The following is an 18,946-nucleotide window of genomic DNA, read 5'->3' as shown; positions in this document are numbered from 1 at the left end:
TTGGGTTACATAATCCCTTTCCACTTGACCTCCCTCCTCTACTAATCCTCCTCAGGAACTAAAGTTCTCGGTTTCCCTAGACGTACTCAGAACCAACTCTGTGCCATCTAGCCCTGCAACAGCCCGCCCGCTCATTTCACATTGCCTAAGGGGCCACAGAAGCAGAAAACCAAGCCGCCTTGCTCTCCCTCCGTGTTTTCTTTCTGCCCGCGCGCCTCCTTTCTCGGTCCCACTCAGACTGGGAAACAGAAGATCAACGCGTGGCGCGGCTGCAAAGTCGGTTTCCTATTGGCCAGAGCCTCAGGAGCTGTGCCCTGCGGTCCCGCCGTGCTCACCCATCTAGGCGGGGCCTTCCCAATGACCCCACACTGCCTTGGGCCCCGCGGCCCCCGGCTCGCCTAGCAGTCTTAAAGGGGCCTCTGCCGGATCCAGACGCCGAGCAGACTGCTTTCTCCGGACCGGCTTAGGGGGGGAATCTCAGAGTCCCAGGAGCGGCTGGGGATAAGGACAGCGTTGCTGGAAGTGGGGCCCCAGCCTGTCGCGCTCGCTGCACCTGCTAAATGTCCCTCCCACTAGTTTAGGGCGGGCGCAGTTTCTCGATTCGCCATTAGGGGGAGGGGCGCCCAGATCTTTTGACAGCGAATAATAATAATAGCTAACGTTGATTCATTGCTTTGCACAAGCCTTGGCCTTTTACTCACCCCTCGCGTCGTCCTCGCTAAAACCCTATAAGGTAAGTGGGACTGGCTTTCCCACTTCACAGGTGACGAAACAGGAGGTTAAGCCGCTCACCGCAGTCCACATGCCCAGGAAGGGGCAAAGCAGACATTTAACTAGACCTGGGATTCTTACCCAACATCGCTCTATGCCCTAGAAGGGATTAATTTTCCCTTAACCATCACTCTTCTCTCTAGAGTCCCCAGGAGGGGGTCGTCTTATTATCTTCGTCCTTTATCCAAAGGACGATCGTGAAGGCACACATGGTTCCCACTCAGCTTCTGCCCAGACAGGTGTGCTCAAACGAGCCTCTGTAGAGGGTCCCCTCACAGATGTTTTCATTCACAGGTCGCCCTTGCAGGTGCCGTACAGATATTTTCCCACGGAGATGCCCCAAACAAATGTTTTCTCACAGATGCATCCTTGACAGGTGGACCTCAAAACACATGAGCCCCCCCAAAGATGTGCTTCAATGTGAGTGTGCCCCATGCAGGCGTGCTCAGGACTTCCTCTCGTGTGAACACAATTCAATGCAGCTGTTTCCTTCACCTCACAGGTATGTTTCTCAACAGGTGTTCCTCCACCCAGGAATGCGTCATAGAGCCTCCCCCGCCATACGTGTGTTCCATTTAATCATTCACCCGTACGGGGCTCTTTCCATATAACTGGGTCCCTTACAAGTGTACTTAAATGCAGGTATGTCTCGTACAGTTGTTTCCAATACCTTTACACACAGGAATTCCTTCTGCAAGTCTTGTTCATTTCATAGGTGAGCCATGCAGATGCATTCCCCAAACAGATGTACCCCGCGCCAAAGTGCCTCAGCCAGGTGTTTGTAACCATGCAGGTGTGTTCTATACAGCTGTTTTCCACACAGGTAGGCTTCCATTCAGCTGTACTCCAAAGAGATGTGATTCAAAGCAGATGTCTCCCATGGGTGTTCTTACACATCTGTGCAGATTTCTTTACACGTTTGTTCCCATGCAGGTGTGTCCCACACCAGTGTTTTTTCATTAGAGGCTCCCCATCCCGGTTTGCCCCAGACAGGAGTGCCTCACACATCGGTGACTCCATGCCCCGTGTGTCTCCACACCTGGACGATTCTACAGATGTACCTGCAGTGCAGGTGAGAGGCCCCTTTTACACCTGCGCGCTTCCGCTCCTTTTCACTCCTCCCGATTATGAGATTGGGTTCCCGTTACAGGTGCGTCCACGGCGCGGACCCGCCCCCGCTTGGCCCCGCCCTTTCATCTAGGCTCAGGTGCACAAGCCGGAAGTGCGCTCACCTCCAAGGTGAGTGACTAAACTTTCCGGGTCACGTGAGCCGGCGGAGCTGGAAGAGTCCGACCGAGCCACTGACCGACGGATCGAGGGTTCGAGCGAGGGACCGGGATCGGGACCCTGAGCGGGGTCGAAGACGCCCGGGCCAGGTAGGGAGGCAGGTCACGCGGCTGGGCCTGCCACCCCTCCCCCCTTCCCTTCCCTTCCCCTTTCCCCAGCCCAGGAACGCGCCGCCCCGAGTTAATCTTTAATCTCTGACCTCTGGCGACGGGGGGCGGGGCAGGACTCCTGGGTGGCCGGCGCGGGTCGCCCCTCCCAGGGGCCTGCGCTCGGGTCCGGCCCCCTCCCCCACGCTCCGGCCTTTCTCCTTTCCAGCCCCCAGGTGCGGGGTCGAATGTACCCCCCCCCACCGCCCGAGATGCGGTAGGAGCGGCGTGCGCGACAAGCCCTGTCCCCTGTGCCACCAGCCCGTCACCCGGCCCATGGCGAGCCCCGGCCTGGGGCTGCTCTTGGCACTCGGCCTGCCGCTGCTGCTGACCCGCTGGGGCCGGGTCTGGGGGCAAAGTAGGTACCGGTCGGGGGCACTGGGGGTCCGGGCTTAGAAGCGCTGGGTGCCTGGGACGCTGAGAGGGCAAGAACCCAGGAGCGGGCATGCGATGCCTAGGTCTGGGGTAGGGTTGGGGGCGTAGAATTTCTGTGTCCTTCCTTGGACGGTTGGAGTTGGTCTAGGAGAATTCCTGAGTTGGGCGGAATTGTGAGCTGCCGGGAGAAGAGGCCTGCGGTCCGGAGCCTCAGTAGGGTTGAGCAGTTTGGGGGAAATGGAAGCCAGGAGGAGGCCTGCCTGGGGCTCCAAGCCCAGGTGGAGCAGGTTGACCAGAGGTGGGGACGCTGCCTTTCAGGAGCCTGGGGGGAGGTGTGAGTCAGACACTCCAGGGAAAATGCAGGATCCGCCCAGATCCTGAAGGGCAGAGGGAGGGCCGGAGAGGTGAGGCTGGGGTTGGGGGGAGGGTTGGGCTTCCCCACACCATCCATTATAATAGCCCCCAACTCTGCGCAAACTGCAGACCGCTGTTGGCTGATTACTCAGCGCTGGGCTCCCCTGGGTAAGGGGTGCCCTGTGGGGCCAAATCAGCGGGGCCAGCCCCTGTGTGGAGGCCGCTCACAGAATGAAAGACTCAAAAGGGCAGAGTTCTAACGAGGGGAAATGGCCCAGGAAGATGCACATGCTTCCAGATGGGAAGGGATAGATGGGGATTCATTTATCTTCTCTACCACCGCCCTGCAGCACCGGAGCCCACTGTAAGTGAGAACAGCACAATTACACCCTCTGGCCCCAGCCCTGGCTCCAATGGGGCCCTGGTGAGTTGGGGTATATGTGGGAGAAGAGCGGCAGGGATTTTATGCGGGAGGCCCCCGTGTAGCAGGTGGGAGGGCCTAGATGCCCAGAGGCGGCAGGCTGCACAGTGGGGGAGGCATTGGAGAACCCTAAGTGGGAGAGACCAGAATATCAACATGGCAAATGGGGAGACCGAGAACCCCAGGAAGGGGATGGGCAAGAACACCATGCCTGGCGGGAGTTCCCTGGCGGTCTAGTGGTTAAGACTCCGCGCTTCCAATGCAGGGGGCACAGGTTGGATCCCTGGTTGGGGAACTAAGACACACACACACACACACACACACACACACACACACACAGAATACCATGCTTGGCAAGGGGGTCCAGGAGCCCCCATGCCTCTCAGGCAGGGGGAGGAGGGACCTAGGAGCCTAGATGCGGCAGGCGCTTGGGAGAAGGACCCCAGACATGGCAGGTGGGGGAGCCTGGGAACCCCAGATGTGATATGATGGGGGTCAGGAACCCTGAGTGGAGGAAGCCAGTCAGCAAAAGTGGCGGGTGCGGGGGGAGGGGATTAGTGTTTCCAGATAATTCTCAGGCGGGGGTGGACGGGATGCCCAAGTTCAGGTGGGTCACACCTGTGTCCCCCCCCATCCCCCGCCAACAGTCGCAGGAGGCCACCATTGCTATCATCGTGGTCTTCTCCCTCCTGGCCGCCCTGCTCCTGGCCGTGGGCCTGGTACTTCTGGTGCGGAAGCTTCGGGAGAAGCGGCAGACGGAGGGCACCTACCGGCCCAGCAGCGAGGAGCAGGTGGGTGCCCGAGCTCCACCGCCTCCCAACCTCAAGCTGCCGCCTGAGGAGCGGCTCATCTGAATGCTGGGGCTGGCCACAGCTGCCTGCACTGCTCAGGACTGCCCGGCGCTCAGCTGCACGCAGCAGCTGCCACCGACACACCAGCCTCTGACGGCTCCGGAGGACTCGGGGGGGCCACGGGGCACCTGCCGGGCGGGCTCTGCGAAGCATGCCGCCTCTGCTTGACTCTGCCTGCAGTTGGGGTGCCGGGGCTGCGGACCTGCCTCCCCGCTTGCCGCACCATCAGCCATCTGTCTGCCTGCCACACAGGCCCGACACCCCCCCTCTCCTTTCCTTTCAGTTCTCCCATGCAGCCGAGGCCCAGGCTCCCCAGGACTCCAAGGAGACGGTGCGGGGCTGCCTGCCCATCTAGGTCCCCTTCCTCTACCCATCACCCTTCCTGGCTGTGTGACCTTGGGGGAAGGCAGAGACCTCTCTGGGCAATCAGACACACCCAGCGCTTAAGAATAGAAGGGAAGAAGGTGCTTCAAAGACTCTGCCTTTGAAGAAAAGGGAGACTGAGGCTGCTTACTTTATATATATCTATACAATGGGTAGAGCGGTGTAATAAAACCTTTTTGTGAGCTGGTGGGGGCAGGAGTTAGCCTAGATGGAGGAGACACATAGGCTGTTGAGAGATGAATTGTAAGGTCTCTAGGGTCCTAGGGGCTGGGAGGGCTTCCTGGAAGGGAAAGGCTTTTAGCTGCACTTAAGAGCCAGCCGGAGGCTGCTTTGGGAGGGAAGGTGGGGAGCGGGGTGGGTGTCTGAGCAGAAACAGGGCTCCCAGGTAAACCCACCAGGAAAAGCAAGCTTTGGGCTCTTGCAGCTTTATTGAGGGGCCAGAGTCTCCTCCAGATCCCTGATGCTTAACCTTCAAAACACTTTTTAAGCTCAGCAACCCTGGGCTGGCTCCTGGCCTGGAGCCCCCGCCAGTTCCCAGCAGGAGGATCAGGGGACCTGGGCGCTCCCGGCTCCTCGTGGGGCTGGAGGTGCGTGCGCTCTGGGAGCAGGACTTCCGAAGGCTGGGCTCTGGGGTTCTCTGGGGAACCGGGATCCGAGAAAGAATCAAGGACTTGGGATGTCCAGGTAATATCCGAGTTGGGCTTTGTGGGGGTCAGAAGTGGGGGGCTTTCTCGAGGGCTGGGTGCTGTGGAGAGCTGGGAGCAGGGACTCTCCTGGGCTGTGGGATCCTGGGTTGCCTCGTGGGGAGGGGAGAGGCGTAGAGGCTGGGGCTCTGTGAGAGAGGAGCTGGGGTCCCCTTTGCTGCTTGGGTCTGCAGAAGCTGTCGAAGACTGGGACGGAGAAATGATTTCTGGGCTGGCCTCTGAGGGCAGCTGGGAAGTGGGGTGCTCCGAGGCGCTCGTGGCATCTGAAGGCTGGGGGGTGTGCAGAGGCGGCAGGCCGACAGAAAGGGACAGGGGCTGGGGCCCTGGTGGTTTCTCGTCATCCGCTTGCCATCTCCATCTCCCTGGTATGTCGGGCTGGGTGGGGATGGGGAGATGGGCGCGTTGCTGGCCTTTAAATGAAGGAGGGGCCGGCAGGTTGGATGAGCAAATGGGGGAGGGCTGGGGGGGCTCTCACCAGGCTGTGGCAGCAGTCCAAACTCTGGCTTGGCCGCAGGCTGCTGTTCTGGGTGGCCGTCACGCTCAGACTATCCAGAATCTCGCTCAGCAAATCCAGTTCTTCTCCGGACCCAAGGAAGCTGCCATCCAGAGCTTCCTCTGCCAACGGTCCCTGGGCATCCTCGGGGCTCAGAGAGGGTGTCCTGGGTGAGGATGGGCAGCCTCAGATATCTGCCCCAGACCAGCTGCTCTGAAGGGTCTGGAGTTTTGGGGCCCACTTCCCCAGGAGTCCCGGCCCCCCACTTCCAACATTGCTCCCTCCCTCTGCCTTGGAGTCTTACTCCTCCCTCAGGGACTCAGAAGGTCTCTCTTCCCGCTGGAGTCTCCTGCTGGGGCGAAGGGGCCGGTTCTGCAAAGGATAGATTTGGGGGCTGGGGCCTCAGGAGCTACAGAATCAGGGGGTTCCGTGAAGGGGGGAGTGGGCGCCCCATTTTGGGGGTAGTCGAGATGTCTGGCTGGAGACGGGATGGGAGAAGCGCTTGATGATAAGTCCAGGTACATGCGTGGGCACGGGGGCGGGGCTCTTACCTGTCCAAAGTGCTGGGTGATAGGCAAGCGCTGCTGCAGGCAATCTGAGCGGCTGGTGAGGGAAGGGGCCCTCAGGGAGCCCCCCCTCTGCAGGCCAGAGTCCCCATCCTAGGAAGAGGGTGGGTGAACCAGGAGCCCCTCCCCCCGCTGCCCCGCGGCGTTGGCTACCGGCTTTACCTTGTACGTCAGAAGGCTCTGCACACCCTTCAAGCCACTCTTCGCCTACGGAGGAGCCGAAAGAGACTGAGAATCCAGAGCGATCTGACCCTGGACATTTGAGAGCTCAGCCCTCCATCCGCGAAGACACTTTTGTCTTGCCATCTGCTCATGTGTGTCTCAAAATATATTCAGGTTCCCCCGGTACCCCCTAAGAAGTCAATACCAACTTGCCCCTTTGACTAACACAGAAGGAATGTCACTGGAGGAGATAACCCCCAAATGAAACAGGGAATGGCAAAGCCAGAACGTCGTAAAAGTGAGTCAGTGTTCAAAAGCCAAGCAAAGAATAAAATCCAGCAGACGATTGCGAGCTGTGGAAGTTGGTCCCAGGAAAATTTGGGGCTTGGGAGAAAAACCAACCACAAGGGCAGAAGCTGGGATTGTGGTGTCTCAGGACAAAAGATGTTTGCCAAAGAAGCTTGGTTGTCATTTTTAAATAGGAAAGACCTGATGCGACAAAAATGAATGAACACAGTCAATGGAAAATAAAAGTAGGAAACATGGTAAATGATTTAACTGCTGGTTTAGTTCTGATAAATTGTGTGTGCTCTAAACGTGGGGTTAAACCGTCCTCTGCCTTTGTCACCCTGGTAAGTGGCCTGTCCAGCCCAGCCTCACCGAGCGGTACATGTTTCTGACGGCTGGTTGGGTCTTGGCCTTGACGGAATGCAGGAGGGCACCACCACCTTTCTGGGGAGAGAAAGCCGAGGAAGAGAGGCTTGGGCACGTGGGGTTATCCCAGACCCCACCTGCCCACCCGGGCTGTGTGTCACTGGAGAATCCCCTCTCCCTCTCTGAGTCTTGATTTCTTCACCTCTATCTATAAATGAGCATAGTAGGGACGGTGGTAGGTTTGATTTAATCCCACAATAAACACTAAAGTGTTCGGTGTTACTACCTTTAGGTTGTCTGCCCAGAGCTGGTAGGAGCGAAGGGTCCCTGGAGAGAGGAGAGAGGAGAGAGCATTGCCAGGGTGGGCAGGCTCAGACTGGGCCACAGGTGTGTGTGTGTGTGGGGGGGTGCCAGGTGCAGAGCTCACCTGAGGAAGCCCCGCTACAGGTGATCTCCTGCTCAAAGAGGTCTGAGAAGCCTTCTCCCGTGTTCAGCTTCTCCAGTCGGCCTTCGATGAACTGGGGGTGGGGCAAAGGGTCAGAGAATCAGGCTACCCCAAACATCTGAATGCGAGGACTGGGGATCCGCTCGCCCTCGAGACGTAGAAGCCATCCCCGGCCCCTCCAGAAACCCAACCTTAGGTCCCAGGAGTCTGGAGCCCACCTCAGGAAGCCAGAGGTCCACCGTCTCCCGGCCCGTCCCCACCCCAAGTCAAGATCTGTCTTCAGGGACCAGACCTTGCTCCTCTCAGGGTCGGAGGAGTAGGACTCTGCCACTCCAGACAGGCCCCCATCCTCTCAGTGACCTTGGAGGAGGTCGACCCCACCTCCAGGGACCCTGGAAGCCAGCCCGCACTGAAGGACCCTGAAGTTCATCCCACGTTCTTCCAAGAACCCAGGAGTCCGGTTCCACCTCCCCCGCTACATCCCTAGAATCCAAGAGTCCAGCCTCCTCTCCCTCCACTCTCGACCCAGGAGGTTCCCGCCTTAGGGACTCAATAATTTCGTTCCATCCCAACCTCCTCATGGACCTAGAGGTAGATCTTATCCCTGGGAACTCAGGTCAGGGGCTCCCATTTTTATGGACCCAAGAGTTCAGTCCTGTCTCTCCCACCCCGGAGACCCTGGAGTGGGGGATCCGGCCGGGCCAACTCTCGCCCCGCGCACTGGGTCCAGGCGTCCGCCCCTCCAGCCCCGGCTTCGGCCTCCGGGATCCGGGCGTCTGCGCCCCTAGCCTCGCCCCTCCGGCCCCAGCCCCGCCCTCCGGATTCTGGCGCACCTGTTTGAACAGCTGCAGGTGCACAGCCCGCCGGTGGAAGGCCTGCAGCGGCGCCCCGGGTTTCTGGGCCAGGAAGGCTTCTTCACTGAAGGTTACAGGCTGGCCCTGGAAGAAGGACTCGGATTCTAAGCTCCCCGCGGCTCTCCAGGATCCCTTATTCTGCTTCCCATATTCTACCTTACATCTGTGTAGCAAACATTGATGGAGCGCCTCTGTGTGGCTGATGTCGTGCAGGGCCTCGTGGGCTGCAGGGAGGACTTGGGCTTTTACCCCGAGGGAGGTGGGAGCCCTGGGAAGGCGGTGGGCAGAGGAGGGGGCGGGGCCTGACTCAGACGCTCCCAGGTGACCTCTGGCGGCTGCACGGAGGTCAGACTGCGGAGCGCGGAGGGTGGGAGCCCGCGAGAGGGGACTCATGGTGACGGGCGAGCGCGCTGATCCAGGCAAACAACAATGGGGACCAGGCCGTGGTGGAGACAGAGGAGGGGGAGAAATGGACAGCTTCCGGCTGTGTTCAGGGCAGAGTCGAAAGCAACATCAGATTCTCAGATAATAGAACTCCCTGACCATGTTTTTATAGAATAGTTGTGAAAAACTGGGGAGGAGGGGATGTCAGGGTTGAAAGTCAGCAGATCAGAGTCCTGGCTTCAAAACTCACCCGCTGTGGGGCTTCCAAGCCTTGGTTTCCTCATATGTAGAATGGGACCATAAGAGTATCCGTCTCATAATACTGTTGTGAGCATTAAGTGAAATAATAATCGCAGCGGTAAAACCTATCATTTATCCATTGTGATGTGCCAGGCAGTAACCGAGCATTTTGCTTATGTCCATTTACAGACTCACGCGACCCTTTTGGGTGGGTACTGTTGGGATCCCATTTTACAGATGAGCAAACAGAGGCACAGAGTAAGCACTCCATAAACGCTAGGTATTCTTATTCTGAATCCTTCAGGGACCCACGGGGTCTCTCCCTCTGCGTCCCCGAAGCTCACCGGGCCGCAGACTAGCGCATCGCGGTACCCCCCGAAGAGCAGGGCCTGGGCTTTGAGGAAGAGACGGGACACCCCTTCCCCGGGGGCCAGCGCGACCTTCCTTAGCCGCAGCCTCAGCAGAGACACCTGGAGGACAAGGGGGTAGGCAGCGCTGAGCAGGCGGCTGCGGAGCCTCGTCTCCCGGATGTGGCAGGAGGGTGGAAGGGGGTGTCACTGACCACATCTGGGGGCAGTGCCTGCACGTCGTCGAAGGGCGTCTCCAAGGTATTGGAGTCCACGTTCATCATCACGACGTCCTCCAGAGCTTTCTCCCGCACTCTCTGTGTTAGGGAGTTGGAGTGGCGATGGCCGCTCAGAGCCCGAGGATCCCCGACAGGGGAGGATACCTGGGGGTGCAGGGGGGCACTCCACCCAACCCTGCCATCCAGGTCCGTTCCCACTTACCTCGGCGAGACTGGCGTGCACTCCGATGAGGTAGGGCATGGGCGCGCTGCGGAAGACCGAGGGGGCCGGTCATGCAGGCGCCGCCCCCGGGTGCCCAGGACCCTAGGCCTCTTCCCGAAGCCCTGCCCCTCTCCAGCCCCTGCCCCTCACCAGCAGTAGTCCAGCAGATGCGGCGGCAGCGTGGGGATCAGCACGTGCTCCCAGCGCATGGGGTACAGGAGAGCGCAGGACGCGTGGACACATGAAGTCAGCTGGGGACGGGTGGGGGACCGTGGAGTCAGGGCCTGGACCCCCAGCTTCAAGGACCCTCTCTGGACGGTGGCTCTCCCGGCTTCATATCCCGTGTCCCCAGTCCCGTGTCTCCCTCCACCTCCCTTCCCCACCCGCTACTGGGTAAGAGGTGAAAACTCAAACCCCTTTCTTGTGAAGGCCAAGAATTCCGCAAATTACAGTGCTTGGAACTGGTGGTGCCAGGACTCAGCACGTGCTAGTCCCTCTCTCTAGGGGTGGAAGCTAATATTCAACCCTCCAGAATCTCTCTCCTTAGGGGTAGGACAGAGACTCAGCCCACGGACCCCACCCCTAGAGAGGCGGAGCTAGAATTCAGTCCCCCCCCCCCCAAGTCTCACCCCTAGGGGATAGAGGCTGAATGCTAGCTCCACACCTACCCCGTCCTTCTCCCCTAGGGGCGGAGCTAGAATTTAGCCCTCTCTGATCTCACCCTCCAGAGGGGCGGAGCCAGTCTTGTTCTGGCCCATAGTGGGTGGAGCCTGGACTCAGCGCTCCTGAAGCCGGGGGAGGGGGTACAGCGCAGCCCGCTCTGATTTCCCCCATAAAGGTGGAGCCAGGTTTCAACTCAACCCTGACCCTCAAAGGGGCTGAGCCAGGACTTTGCCCTCGGGTCTCGCCCAGTGGGGTTAGAGCTAAGAACCCGTCCCGATGGTCCCGCCCCCAGGGGCCAAGCCAGGCCTCGGCCCCTCCCCGGCCCGGCGGTCCCGCCTCACGGTGCTCAGCTTTCTGGAGGTGAGCAGGACCCTTCGCTCTGCCAGGAGCGCAGCGAATAGCCCCACGATGTTGTCGTCGGTCACCGCCACCACCAGCTCCGTTAGGTTCCTCTGAAGAACAGAGAGGCACGCTGGACGCGAGGGGCCACAGGATCTGAGAGCCCTCTCCGGGTTTCCGGACCTCTTCCCCCCTCCCAGAGTGCCCTCTCAGGTCTCCGCTCACGTTCTCAGGAATGGATGGCAGGCGGCCGGAGTCGGGGGCCACGAAGCAGGAAAGCTGGCGGGGGATTAATAGGGGGACGGATCAGTCAAGGGGTTAGCCTCACGTGGGTGCCCGACCTTCCAGTGTCTCCAGCTCTGCTCACCGGCATGCTCTTCCCGGGGCCAGGGGACGGGATGCCTTGCGCACTGGAGATCATCACTCCGCTGCCCTGGAGGAGATGTGGTGTGTGGTCCTCAGGGCCGGGGTGCAGCCTCTCCAGCCACCTGAGGTCCAACGCCCAAGGGGGAGGGGGTACTCACCAGCTCCAGCCCCACTGAGTCCTGGGTCCCGGGAAGGGGCTGCTGCAGCAGATGTAGAAGAAGTTCGTTGACCTCTGAGACCTGGGTAGGGGTGGGATGCCTGAGCCAGAATGCGGGTTGGGGACTCTGAGGGTCTTGACTCAGGCTGGGTGGTCTGGAGCCAAAGGGGCTCGGTCGGGCCTGGGAATTCAGAGCCATGCTGGGGCCTTGGTGGAGGTGGGACGGGGAATGACAGGGAGAGCTGGTCTCACTTGATCCTGTGCCAGGAGGTCCCCCACTGTGTTCAGCAGTTTGTAGAACACTTCAAACCAAGGCAGGTGGCTGCGGAGAGTGGACACAGTTTTCATGCAGTGCCTGTAGGCAGAGGCCCTTCCCCCGGCGCAGACCCCCATATCCCACACCTGAGGATGCAGAGACAGCTGTGGGCACCAGCCCGGAGGCGGGAGAAACCAAATCTGCGGGTGCCGGTCAGGTCCGTGAGGGCAAAGGTGAAATGCTGTACGGCGGTGCTGGGGGGCTCCCTGGGGGCAGGAAAAGCTCTCAGAGACCTGGGCATCCCACCCCCGTGAACCCCCCTCCCCTTCATGCCCCTGACAGTGCTCCTAGTACTGCGTCCACCAGTCTGGGGCCCTGGGTGTATAGGTCCCTAGTTGTCAGCGTCTCCGGTTTTCTGAGGCCCTGGTTCCCTGAGACCCTGGGTAAATGAGTCCCTTGGTGTATAGGTCGCTATTTGTCAGGGTCCCCCGGTTTCTGAGTCCCTGGGTCTCTGAATCTCAGGGGCCCTGGGTATATGACCTCTGTTGTCTGAGTCTCTGGGTGTTTGAATCCTGGCGGTCCGTGGGAGGTCTGGGTCCCTGGGTCCTTGGGTGTCTGCTTCCTTCCATACCTTTCCACATCAAAGGGGAAGCAGAATTTGGGCACCATCTGCATAGCCTCCTGGGGGTGGAGAGAAGCACACACTGCTTGGCCACTCAGGTTGGGCTCCACCCCTAAGCTCCCAGTGGTCTGAGACATAGGGTCCCCTCCCCCAGGGGGACAGGCCCTGGCCCCTGGGGAGCAAGGAGCCAGCCTGCATACCTGGTCCCGGAAGTCTGGGGGGAACTGCCGCAGGATGGGGGGATCTGCACAGAGAGCAGGCTCCTAAGCTCAGGGTCCCGGGCCCACCCTCCATCTCGACCCCCATCCCCAAGGATGCCCCTGACTCACCCTCTTGCAGGGAGGGAGGGTAGGCCGCTTCGAAGAACCAGTCAAACAGGGCAGGGAGACCCCTTCTGCAGGGCAGGAAAGGGTTCAGTGTGTCCAGGGATTTGCTTCTGTGTGTGTGTCTGCAATTCTGTGATTGTGTGTGTGTGTGTGTGTGTGTCTGTGTGTCTGCAATTCTGTGTCTGCCTGAAAGGATGAGACTGTCCAGGGCATGTGTCAGGTAGGACTGTGCATATGTGTGGCTGAGCCAGTGTGAGGCTGAATGACATCCCCATTTTCTTGGGTGGCCCTGAGGGTCCCTGGGTATATGTGCGAGGCCCTGCCCAAGTGTCTCTGTGTACGCGACTTCATGGGGCCCTGGAGCCCTCAGAGTTCTTATCAGAGGAAAGAGGGCAGCGTGCCCTGGTCCTTCCGGGAACCCTGCAATCTCTGCCTTGCTGCCCTGGCCCCCAACCCTCTATCCATCTTGCAGAGGATGTCGGGACTTGGGCTCAGGGAGAGAGACAGAGGAAGAGAACGGGGAGTGAGTGCACACACATTGTCCCTGAGATTGGGACCCCCCTCACACTGAGCTTCATCCTCACGCTGACACAAGTCCCACACAATCAATCACTCCTGCACATGGACACACAGAGCACGCCCCTCCCCCTCGCTGACCCCGGAAGCCAGGCTCCCCATCCCTGAGATACATCAAAAGGCACAGGCTCAGGAGTTACAAACTTAGTCATACAGAGCCAGCGGAGAGCAGGAGAGAGAGAGAGAGAGAAAGAGAGAGAGAGAGAGAGATTGGAAGGTCCCAGAGTGGCCCGAGTGTGCCTGAGAGCAGGGTCCATACTGTAGGCCAGCTGAGTGTCCTCCCCTAATTCCAGCCACCTGCCCCTGTGGCTCGCGGTCCCTCCCGGGCCTGCCCCAGCCTCATTCTCCTTGGCCCCAGCCCAGGCCCAGTCTGGGAATCTTGGTCCAGAAGATGGGAGAGGGGGCAGCTCTTACTCAGCTGTGGATCCCATGGTCCCTGAAGGGCTGGCCCGGCGGGGCCCTTTCCTCAGGGGCGCTGGGGGGGGCCTGTGCTTTCTCAGGGCTGGGCCCTGAGCCGGCTCAGCTTCCTGTGTGGCTGAGAGAGGAAGTTTAACGGGTGACGTCCCCAGAGGAAGGCCCCTGCCCCCACCCACTGTGAGAGACCCAGGCGTCCCGCCTTCTAGACTTCTACAGGATGGGTGGGCAAGAGGTGTGCAAGCTCAGAGGCCAGACCCCCAGCCCCATCCTGCCAGGAGGGTTGCATCTGGTTTCTGCCATCACACCCAAGCCTTCCCTTCTCCGTGGCAGCCAAGGACTCACAGTTTGCCTAAAATGCTTCCTCTTCCCTCAACTCTTTTTCCTTTGATCCCTCTGCGCTGGTCATTCCCCCCAGGACCACCAGAGGGAGCCAGGCTGAAGAGTGGACACGGAGGCACGAGGAAGGTAGACAGACAGCAGACAGAACACAGGCACAGACAAACAGACAGCACACACAGGGCCAGGGAGTGACCAACACAAACAGGCCAGAACAGTCACAGACAGCGGACAGACACGGAGACCTACCAAGTTATACAGGCAACACAAAGTCACAGACACAAACCAACAAGTACAGCGGGACAGCACACACATAAAGAAGTCCTTGTCCATCCAGATGATAGGCGCAGGGAGATAACACACAGGTACAGCCAGCAATCAGTTCCAGCCAGAGACAGCAGATACACTTGCAGGGACCACGGCTGTCAATGCAAATGGAATAACAGAGAAGCAGACCCAGACAACAGACAGAGACGCATAGAGCACAGACGTAGAGCAGTAACAAAGGGACAGACGCAGTCAGGGCCCAGCCACAAGTCAGATTCACGGCCAGACATAGTCACAACACAGAGAGAGGTACACAGCCAGACAAATCCAAGCAATGTTGCAGACCTAGAAACAGACAGACAGCCAGGCAGACAGATGTCATGTTGAAAAACAAAGATACGTAGACACACTCACAGGCACAAAGGCGGGATGCAACACAGGTACTCACGGTCCTGTACCTACACGTAAAATCCCACAGACAGACTCAGAGAGTCAAAATGCAGAGGAGTCTGCAAGACTCCTCGGTCTCCTGCAAGATACTGAGAATATCTGTGCGGATATAGGCATGCATCTGCATGAGTCCACATGTGGCCTGCCACGTCCTGGGGTATCTGGGGGTGAACGCCGTGTCTGTGTGCCTAGGAATTTGTGTCTAGTCCATCAGGCTGAGTGAAGATGTGGATGACTGGGGATTCTCATTCTGTGCATGTCCACATGACTGTGGGTGCGAGGGCATTTTCATGCTGAGGAGGAAGAGGTGAGCAGATGCACCAGCATGTGAACACACACACACACACACACACACCTCCAAACCCTCCAGCCAAGACATAGGTGCATGAGGCTGAACACAGCTCGGTGCCACCTTTCTCTCCAAGGGGAGCTGGATCTCAGACAGGGCTGGGGATCAGGGGTGCAGAGTACCCGGGGCATCCTTCTCCCCTTCTCATGCTCTTGGGCCTTGCTATAGAATGAATGTTTGTGTTCCTCCCCCACCCCCGAATTTACATGCTAAGTCTTTTTAAAATTTTTTTTATTTTTTGGGCTGCACTGAGGAGGTTGCAGGATCTTAGTTCCCCAACCAGTGATTGAACCTGGGACTACGGCAGTCCAGGTGCAGAGTCCTAACCACTGGACCACCAGGGAACTCCCGGTGCTATATCTTAACCCCCAAGGTCATGGTATTAGGAGGTGGGGGTCTTTGGAACATCATTACATCATGAGGGTGAAGGCCATGAATGGGATTAGTGTCCTCATAAAGGAGACGTCAGAGAGATTCCCTCATCTTTCCACCATGGGAGGACACAGCAAGAAGATGGCCATCTATGAACCAGGAAGCAGGCTCTCACCAGGTACCAAATCTTCTGGTGCCTTGATCTTGAAATTCCAGCTTCCAGAGCCGTGAGAAATAAACGTCTGTTGTTCATAAGCCACCCAGTCTATGGTATTCTGTTAGCAGCCTGAATGGGCTAAGTCAGGCACAGCATTTGCGGAGATATCCCCAATCCTTCTTCATTTCTGAAATTTACTCCAATTCAATCCAATGGCAAACCCATGGGATGAGGATAAAGGAAGAGTTCACATCCCTGAGTGAAAGTGGGACCCTCTCTGTCCCTGTTTCTGCATCTTTTTTTTCTTTTTGGCTGTACTGCGCAGCATGCGGGATCTTAGTTCCCCAACCAGGGGTTGAACCTGAGCCCCCTGCAGTGCAAGTGTGGAGTCTTAACCACTGGACCACCAGGGAAGTCCCCCTGTTTCTGCATCTATAACAAGTAAGTATGGTGCCTGCCTCAGAGATCCTGTGAGGGTTCAATGAGAGAATTCACATGAAATATTTAGTATGTGGTCAAGCCTGAATGGAGCTTTTGATATGTTCTCTGTATGATTATGGGAGATGGGTCAGTGAAGTGGTTAGAGAATGATTTTGGAGTCAGAGAGACTTGGGTTCAAGACCTGACTTAGGTCTTTAATGTCTGTGTGACCTTAGGCAAGTCATTTGACCTCTCTGTATTAGTTATCTATTGCTGTGTGACCTATCACCCTAAAGTTAGTGGCTTAAAAGAACACACATTTATTATCTGACAGTTTCCCTGGGGGCTGGGATCCTGGACACAGCTTAGTCGGATCCTGTGCTGCAGGGTCTCTCAGCTGTAATAAGGTGTCCATTGGGCTGTGGTCTCATCTGACGGCTCAACTGAAAAAGGATCTACTTCCAAGCTCACGATGTGGCCGTTGGCAGGATTCATTTTATTGTGGACAGAGGACCTCAGCTCCTTGCTGGCTGTTGGTCAGAGGTTACCCTCAGTTTTTGCCATGTGGACCTTACCAACCTGCTTCTTGCTTCCCCCTAGCAAGCAAGCTGAGAAGTCAATAGAGAGCTCAGCAAGACAGAAGTCACAGGTTTTTGTAACACAGGCTTGGAAGTAGCATCCCATTGCCTTTGCCACATTGGTGCCATATTACATCTGTTGGTCAGAAGCAACCTTCAGGTCCAGCCCATGCTCAACGGGAGGGAATCACACAAGCACATGAATGGGGGAAGACGGGCATCATGGAGGGCCGTCTTAGAAACCACCCTCCACCTCCCTGTGTCTTTGTTTTCTTGCTATAGTTAAAAAAATTTTATTTTTTATGTTTTAAATTTTTTGGCCACACCGCGTGGCTTGTGGGATCTTAGTTCCTCAACCAAGGATTGAACCCGGGCCCCCAGCAGTGAAAACTAGGAGTCCTAATCACTGGACCGCCAGGGAATTCCCATGTTTTCTCACTTTAAGAGGAGGAAAACAGGGACTTCCCTGGCGGTCCAGTGGTTGGGACTCCACGCTTTCACTGCCAAGGGCCTGGGTTCGATCCCTGGTCAGGGAGCTAAGATCCCACAAGCCTCACCACACAGACGATAAATAAATAAATAAATAAATAAATAAATAAATAAATAAACTTCATACATCTTTATTAAAAAAAAAAGGGCTTCCCTGGTGGTGCAGTGGTTGAGAGTCCACCTGCCGATGCAGGGGACACGGGTTCGTGCCCCGGTCCGGGAAGATCCCACATGCCGCGGAGCAGCTGGGCCTGTGAGCCATGGCCGCTGAGCCTGCGCATCCAGAGCCTGTGCTCTGCAACGGGAGAGGCCACGACAGTGAGAGGTCCGCATACCGCAAAAAAAAAAAAAGAGGAAAACAATACACCTCACAACACGTGGATTCACTTGCTCGTTCATTCAGCAAAGAATTACTGAGTATCTGTGTGGTATAAACTGTTCTACGCACGTGGTGAGCAAGGTAGTTAAGTTTCCTTGAAGCTTACATTCCAGTGGGTAGGGCAGGGGACAGATAAAAGAAACAAATCTACAAATAGACGAGATAATTTGAGTTACTGGTAGGTGCTCTCAGGGAAACGGAACAAGATAAAAGAGGCAGAGTGACTGGATACAATTTAGAGCTGCCAGGGAAGGCTGTTCTGAGGCGGTGTCCTTTGAACTGAAATCTGTGGAGGAGAAGGGGCCGGTCAGGTGCACCTCGGGGGGGAAAGAAGGAGCAGGAACGGCATGTGCAAAGGCCCTGAGGTTGGATTGAACTTGATATGATCAAGCGCATAAAGGCCACAGTAGTTTCAGCTTAGGGAGGGAAGGGGAGGGGGATGAGGTTGTCATCATCAGTCATCAGCGAGTGGAGACCAAGGTGAGAAGTTTAGGTTTCAGTCTGAGTAGCATGGGAACTGCGGGAGGGAGGGTTGTGATTTGCATATAAAGGTGCCTCTCTGGCTGCTGTAGGAGGACGCTGCACACTGCAGAGGGCAGGGGTGGCAGCAGGGAGCCCAGGGAAGTGATGAGGGGGAATTGCCTGGGTGAACAACAATGGTGACTTAGACCAGAGTATAGACGGCTGGAGAGGAGGGGGTCAAATTCAGGATAGATTTTTTTTTTAAGATTTATTTTATTATTTATTTATTTATTTAATTTAGTTTTGGCTGTATAGGGTCTTAGTTGCGGGCACGTGGGATCTTTGGTTGCTGTGCACAGGCTCTTCCTTGTGGCGCACGAGCTTCTCTCTAGTTGTGGCACGTAGGCTCCAGGGCACGTGGGCTCTGCAGTTTGCGGAACGCAGGGTCTCTTGTTGAGGTGCGCGAGCTCAATTGTTGTGGCGTGCGGGCTTAGTTGCCCTGTGGTATGTGGGATCTTAGTTCCCTTACGAGGGATTGAACCTGCGTCCCCTGCATTGGAAGGCGGATTCTTTACCACCGGACCACCAGGGAAGTCCCCAGGTTACATTTTGGAGACAGAGACAACTCGACTTGAGACAGGCTGGGACCTGGGAACCTTTGCTGCAGTGCTTGGCCCTGGATACACCTCTCTTTGAGCAACAAAATACAAGGAAACTATATGGGACTAAAAATAACTCAGTACATGTGCAGTTGGGGCAAATTCTGGACCCAAAATATGCAAAGAGACCAAGAAAACCCAACTGCCACTTTTGAAAAGCCTGGAGCAAAAACAGGGTGTTGGGAGCAAAAGCAAGGTACTGGGCATGCCCTGTGCACTCAACACCACCAGAGGGATGGGCAAGCCCCCTAAGCCATCGCTCCGGCCCGACCCCCTGGACACACCCCACTACCCTCACCCCATATAGAGAACCAGCTCGCCCCCCTGCACCCCTGCTCAGCAAGTGAACAAGCAAAGGAAACTCATGTTTGTTCCCGCTCCCTGCTGCTGCTGCAGGTGCCCCAATAAAGCCTTGCCTGAATTTCTT

The 18,946-nt window shown here is 57.3% G+C and overlaps 2 protein-coding genes across 3 annotated transcripts; one reads left to right on the top strand and one right to left on the bottom strand.

Moving 5' to 3' along the window:
- Positions 1-428: 428 nt before the first annotated feature.
- Positions 429-4,856, top strand: CRB3 (crumbs cell polarity complex component 3). Of its 2 annotated transcripts, none has more exons than XM_067734025.1 (8): positions 429-733; positions 1,148-1,273; positions 1,487-1,594; positions 1,705-2,147; positions 2,374-2,562; positions 3,284-3,357; positions 4,002-4,145; positions 4,489-4,856. In XM_067734025.1, exons 5-8 carry the CDS (start codon positions 2,481-2,483, stop codon positions 4,558-4,560), a joined length of 372 nt encoding a protein of 123 aa, XP_067590126.1. In that variant the 5' UTR covers positions 429-733; positions 1,148-1,273; positions 1,487-1,594; positions 1,705-2,147; positions 2,374-2,480; the 3' UTR covers positions 4,561-4,856. The 2 variants fall into 2 exon arrangements, with proteins under 2 accessions (XP_067590126.1, XP_067590125.1); XM_067734024.1 differs by having other exon boundaries at positions 1,066-1,273.
- Positions 4,857-5,053: 197 nt separating this feature from the next.
- On the bottom strand, positions 5,054-13,694 carry DENND1C (DENN domain containing 1C). Its single transcript, XM_067734023.1, has 23 exons — positions 13,599-13,694; positions 12,612-12,676; positions 12,483-12,526; positions 12,292-12,341; positions 11,807-11,926; positions 11,657-11,726; positions 11,406-11,486; positions 11,249-11,314; positions 11,107-11,160; positions 10,884-10,994; positions 10,030-10,130; positions 9,880-9,925; positions 9,654-9,755; positions 9,436-9,561; positions 8,447-8,551; positions 7,596-7,686; positions 7,455-7,495; positions 7,175-7,246; positions 6,515-6,559; positions 6,338-6,445; positions 6,091-6,158; positions 5,769-5,952; positions 5,054-5,668 (listed from the first exon to the last, which is right to left on the bottom strand). The coding sequence occupies exons 1-23, from the start codon at positions 13,613-13,615 to the stop codon at positions 5,054-5,056; spliced, it is 2,382 nt and encodes a 793-aa protein (XP_067590124.1). The 5' UTR covers positions 13,616-13,694.
- Between the last annotated feature and the right edge of the window lie 5,252 nt (positions 13,695-18,946).

The sequence above is a fragment of the Pseudorca crassidens genome, chromosome 3 (assembly GCF_039906515.1).
Source record: "Pseudorca crassidens isolate mPseCra1 chromosome 3, mPseCra1.hap1, whole genome shotgun sequence".
NCBI lineage: Eukaryota > Metazoa > Chordata > Mammalia > Artiodactyla > Delphinidae > Pseudorca > Pseudorca crassidens.
The sequence above is the reverse complement of the archived record's forward strand: the minus strand, read 5'-3'. Positions and strand labels throughout refer to the sequence as shown.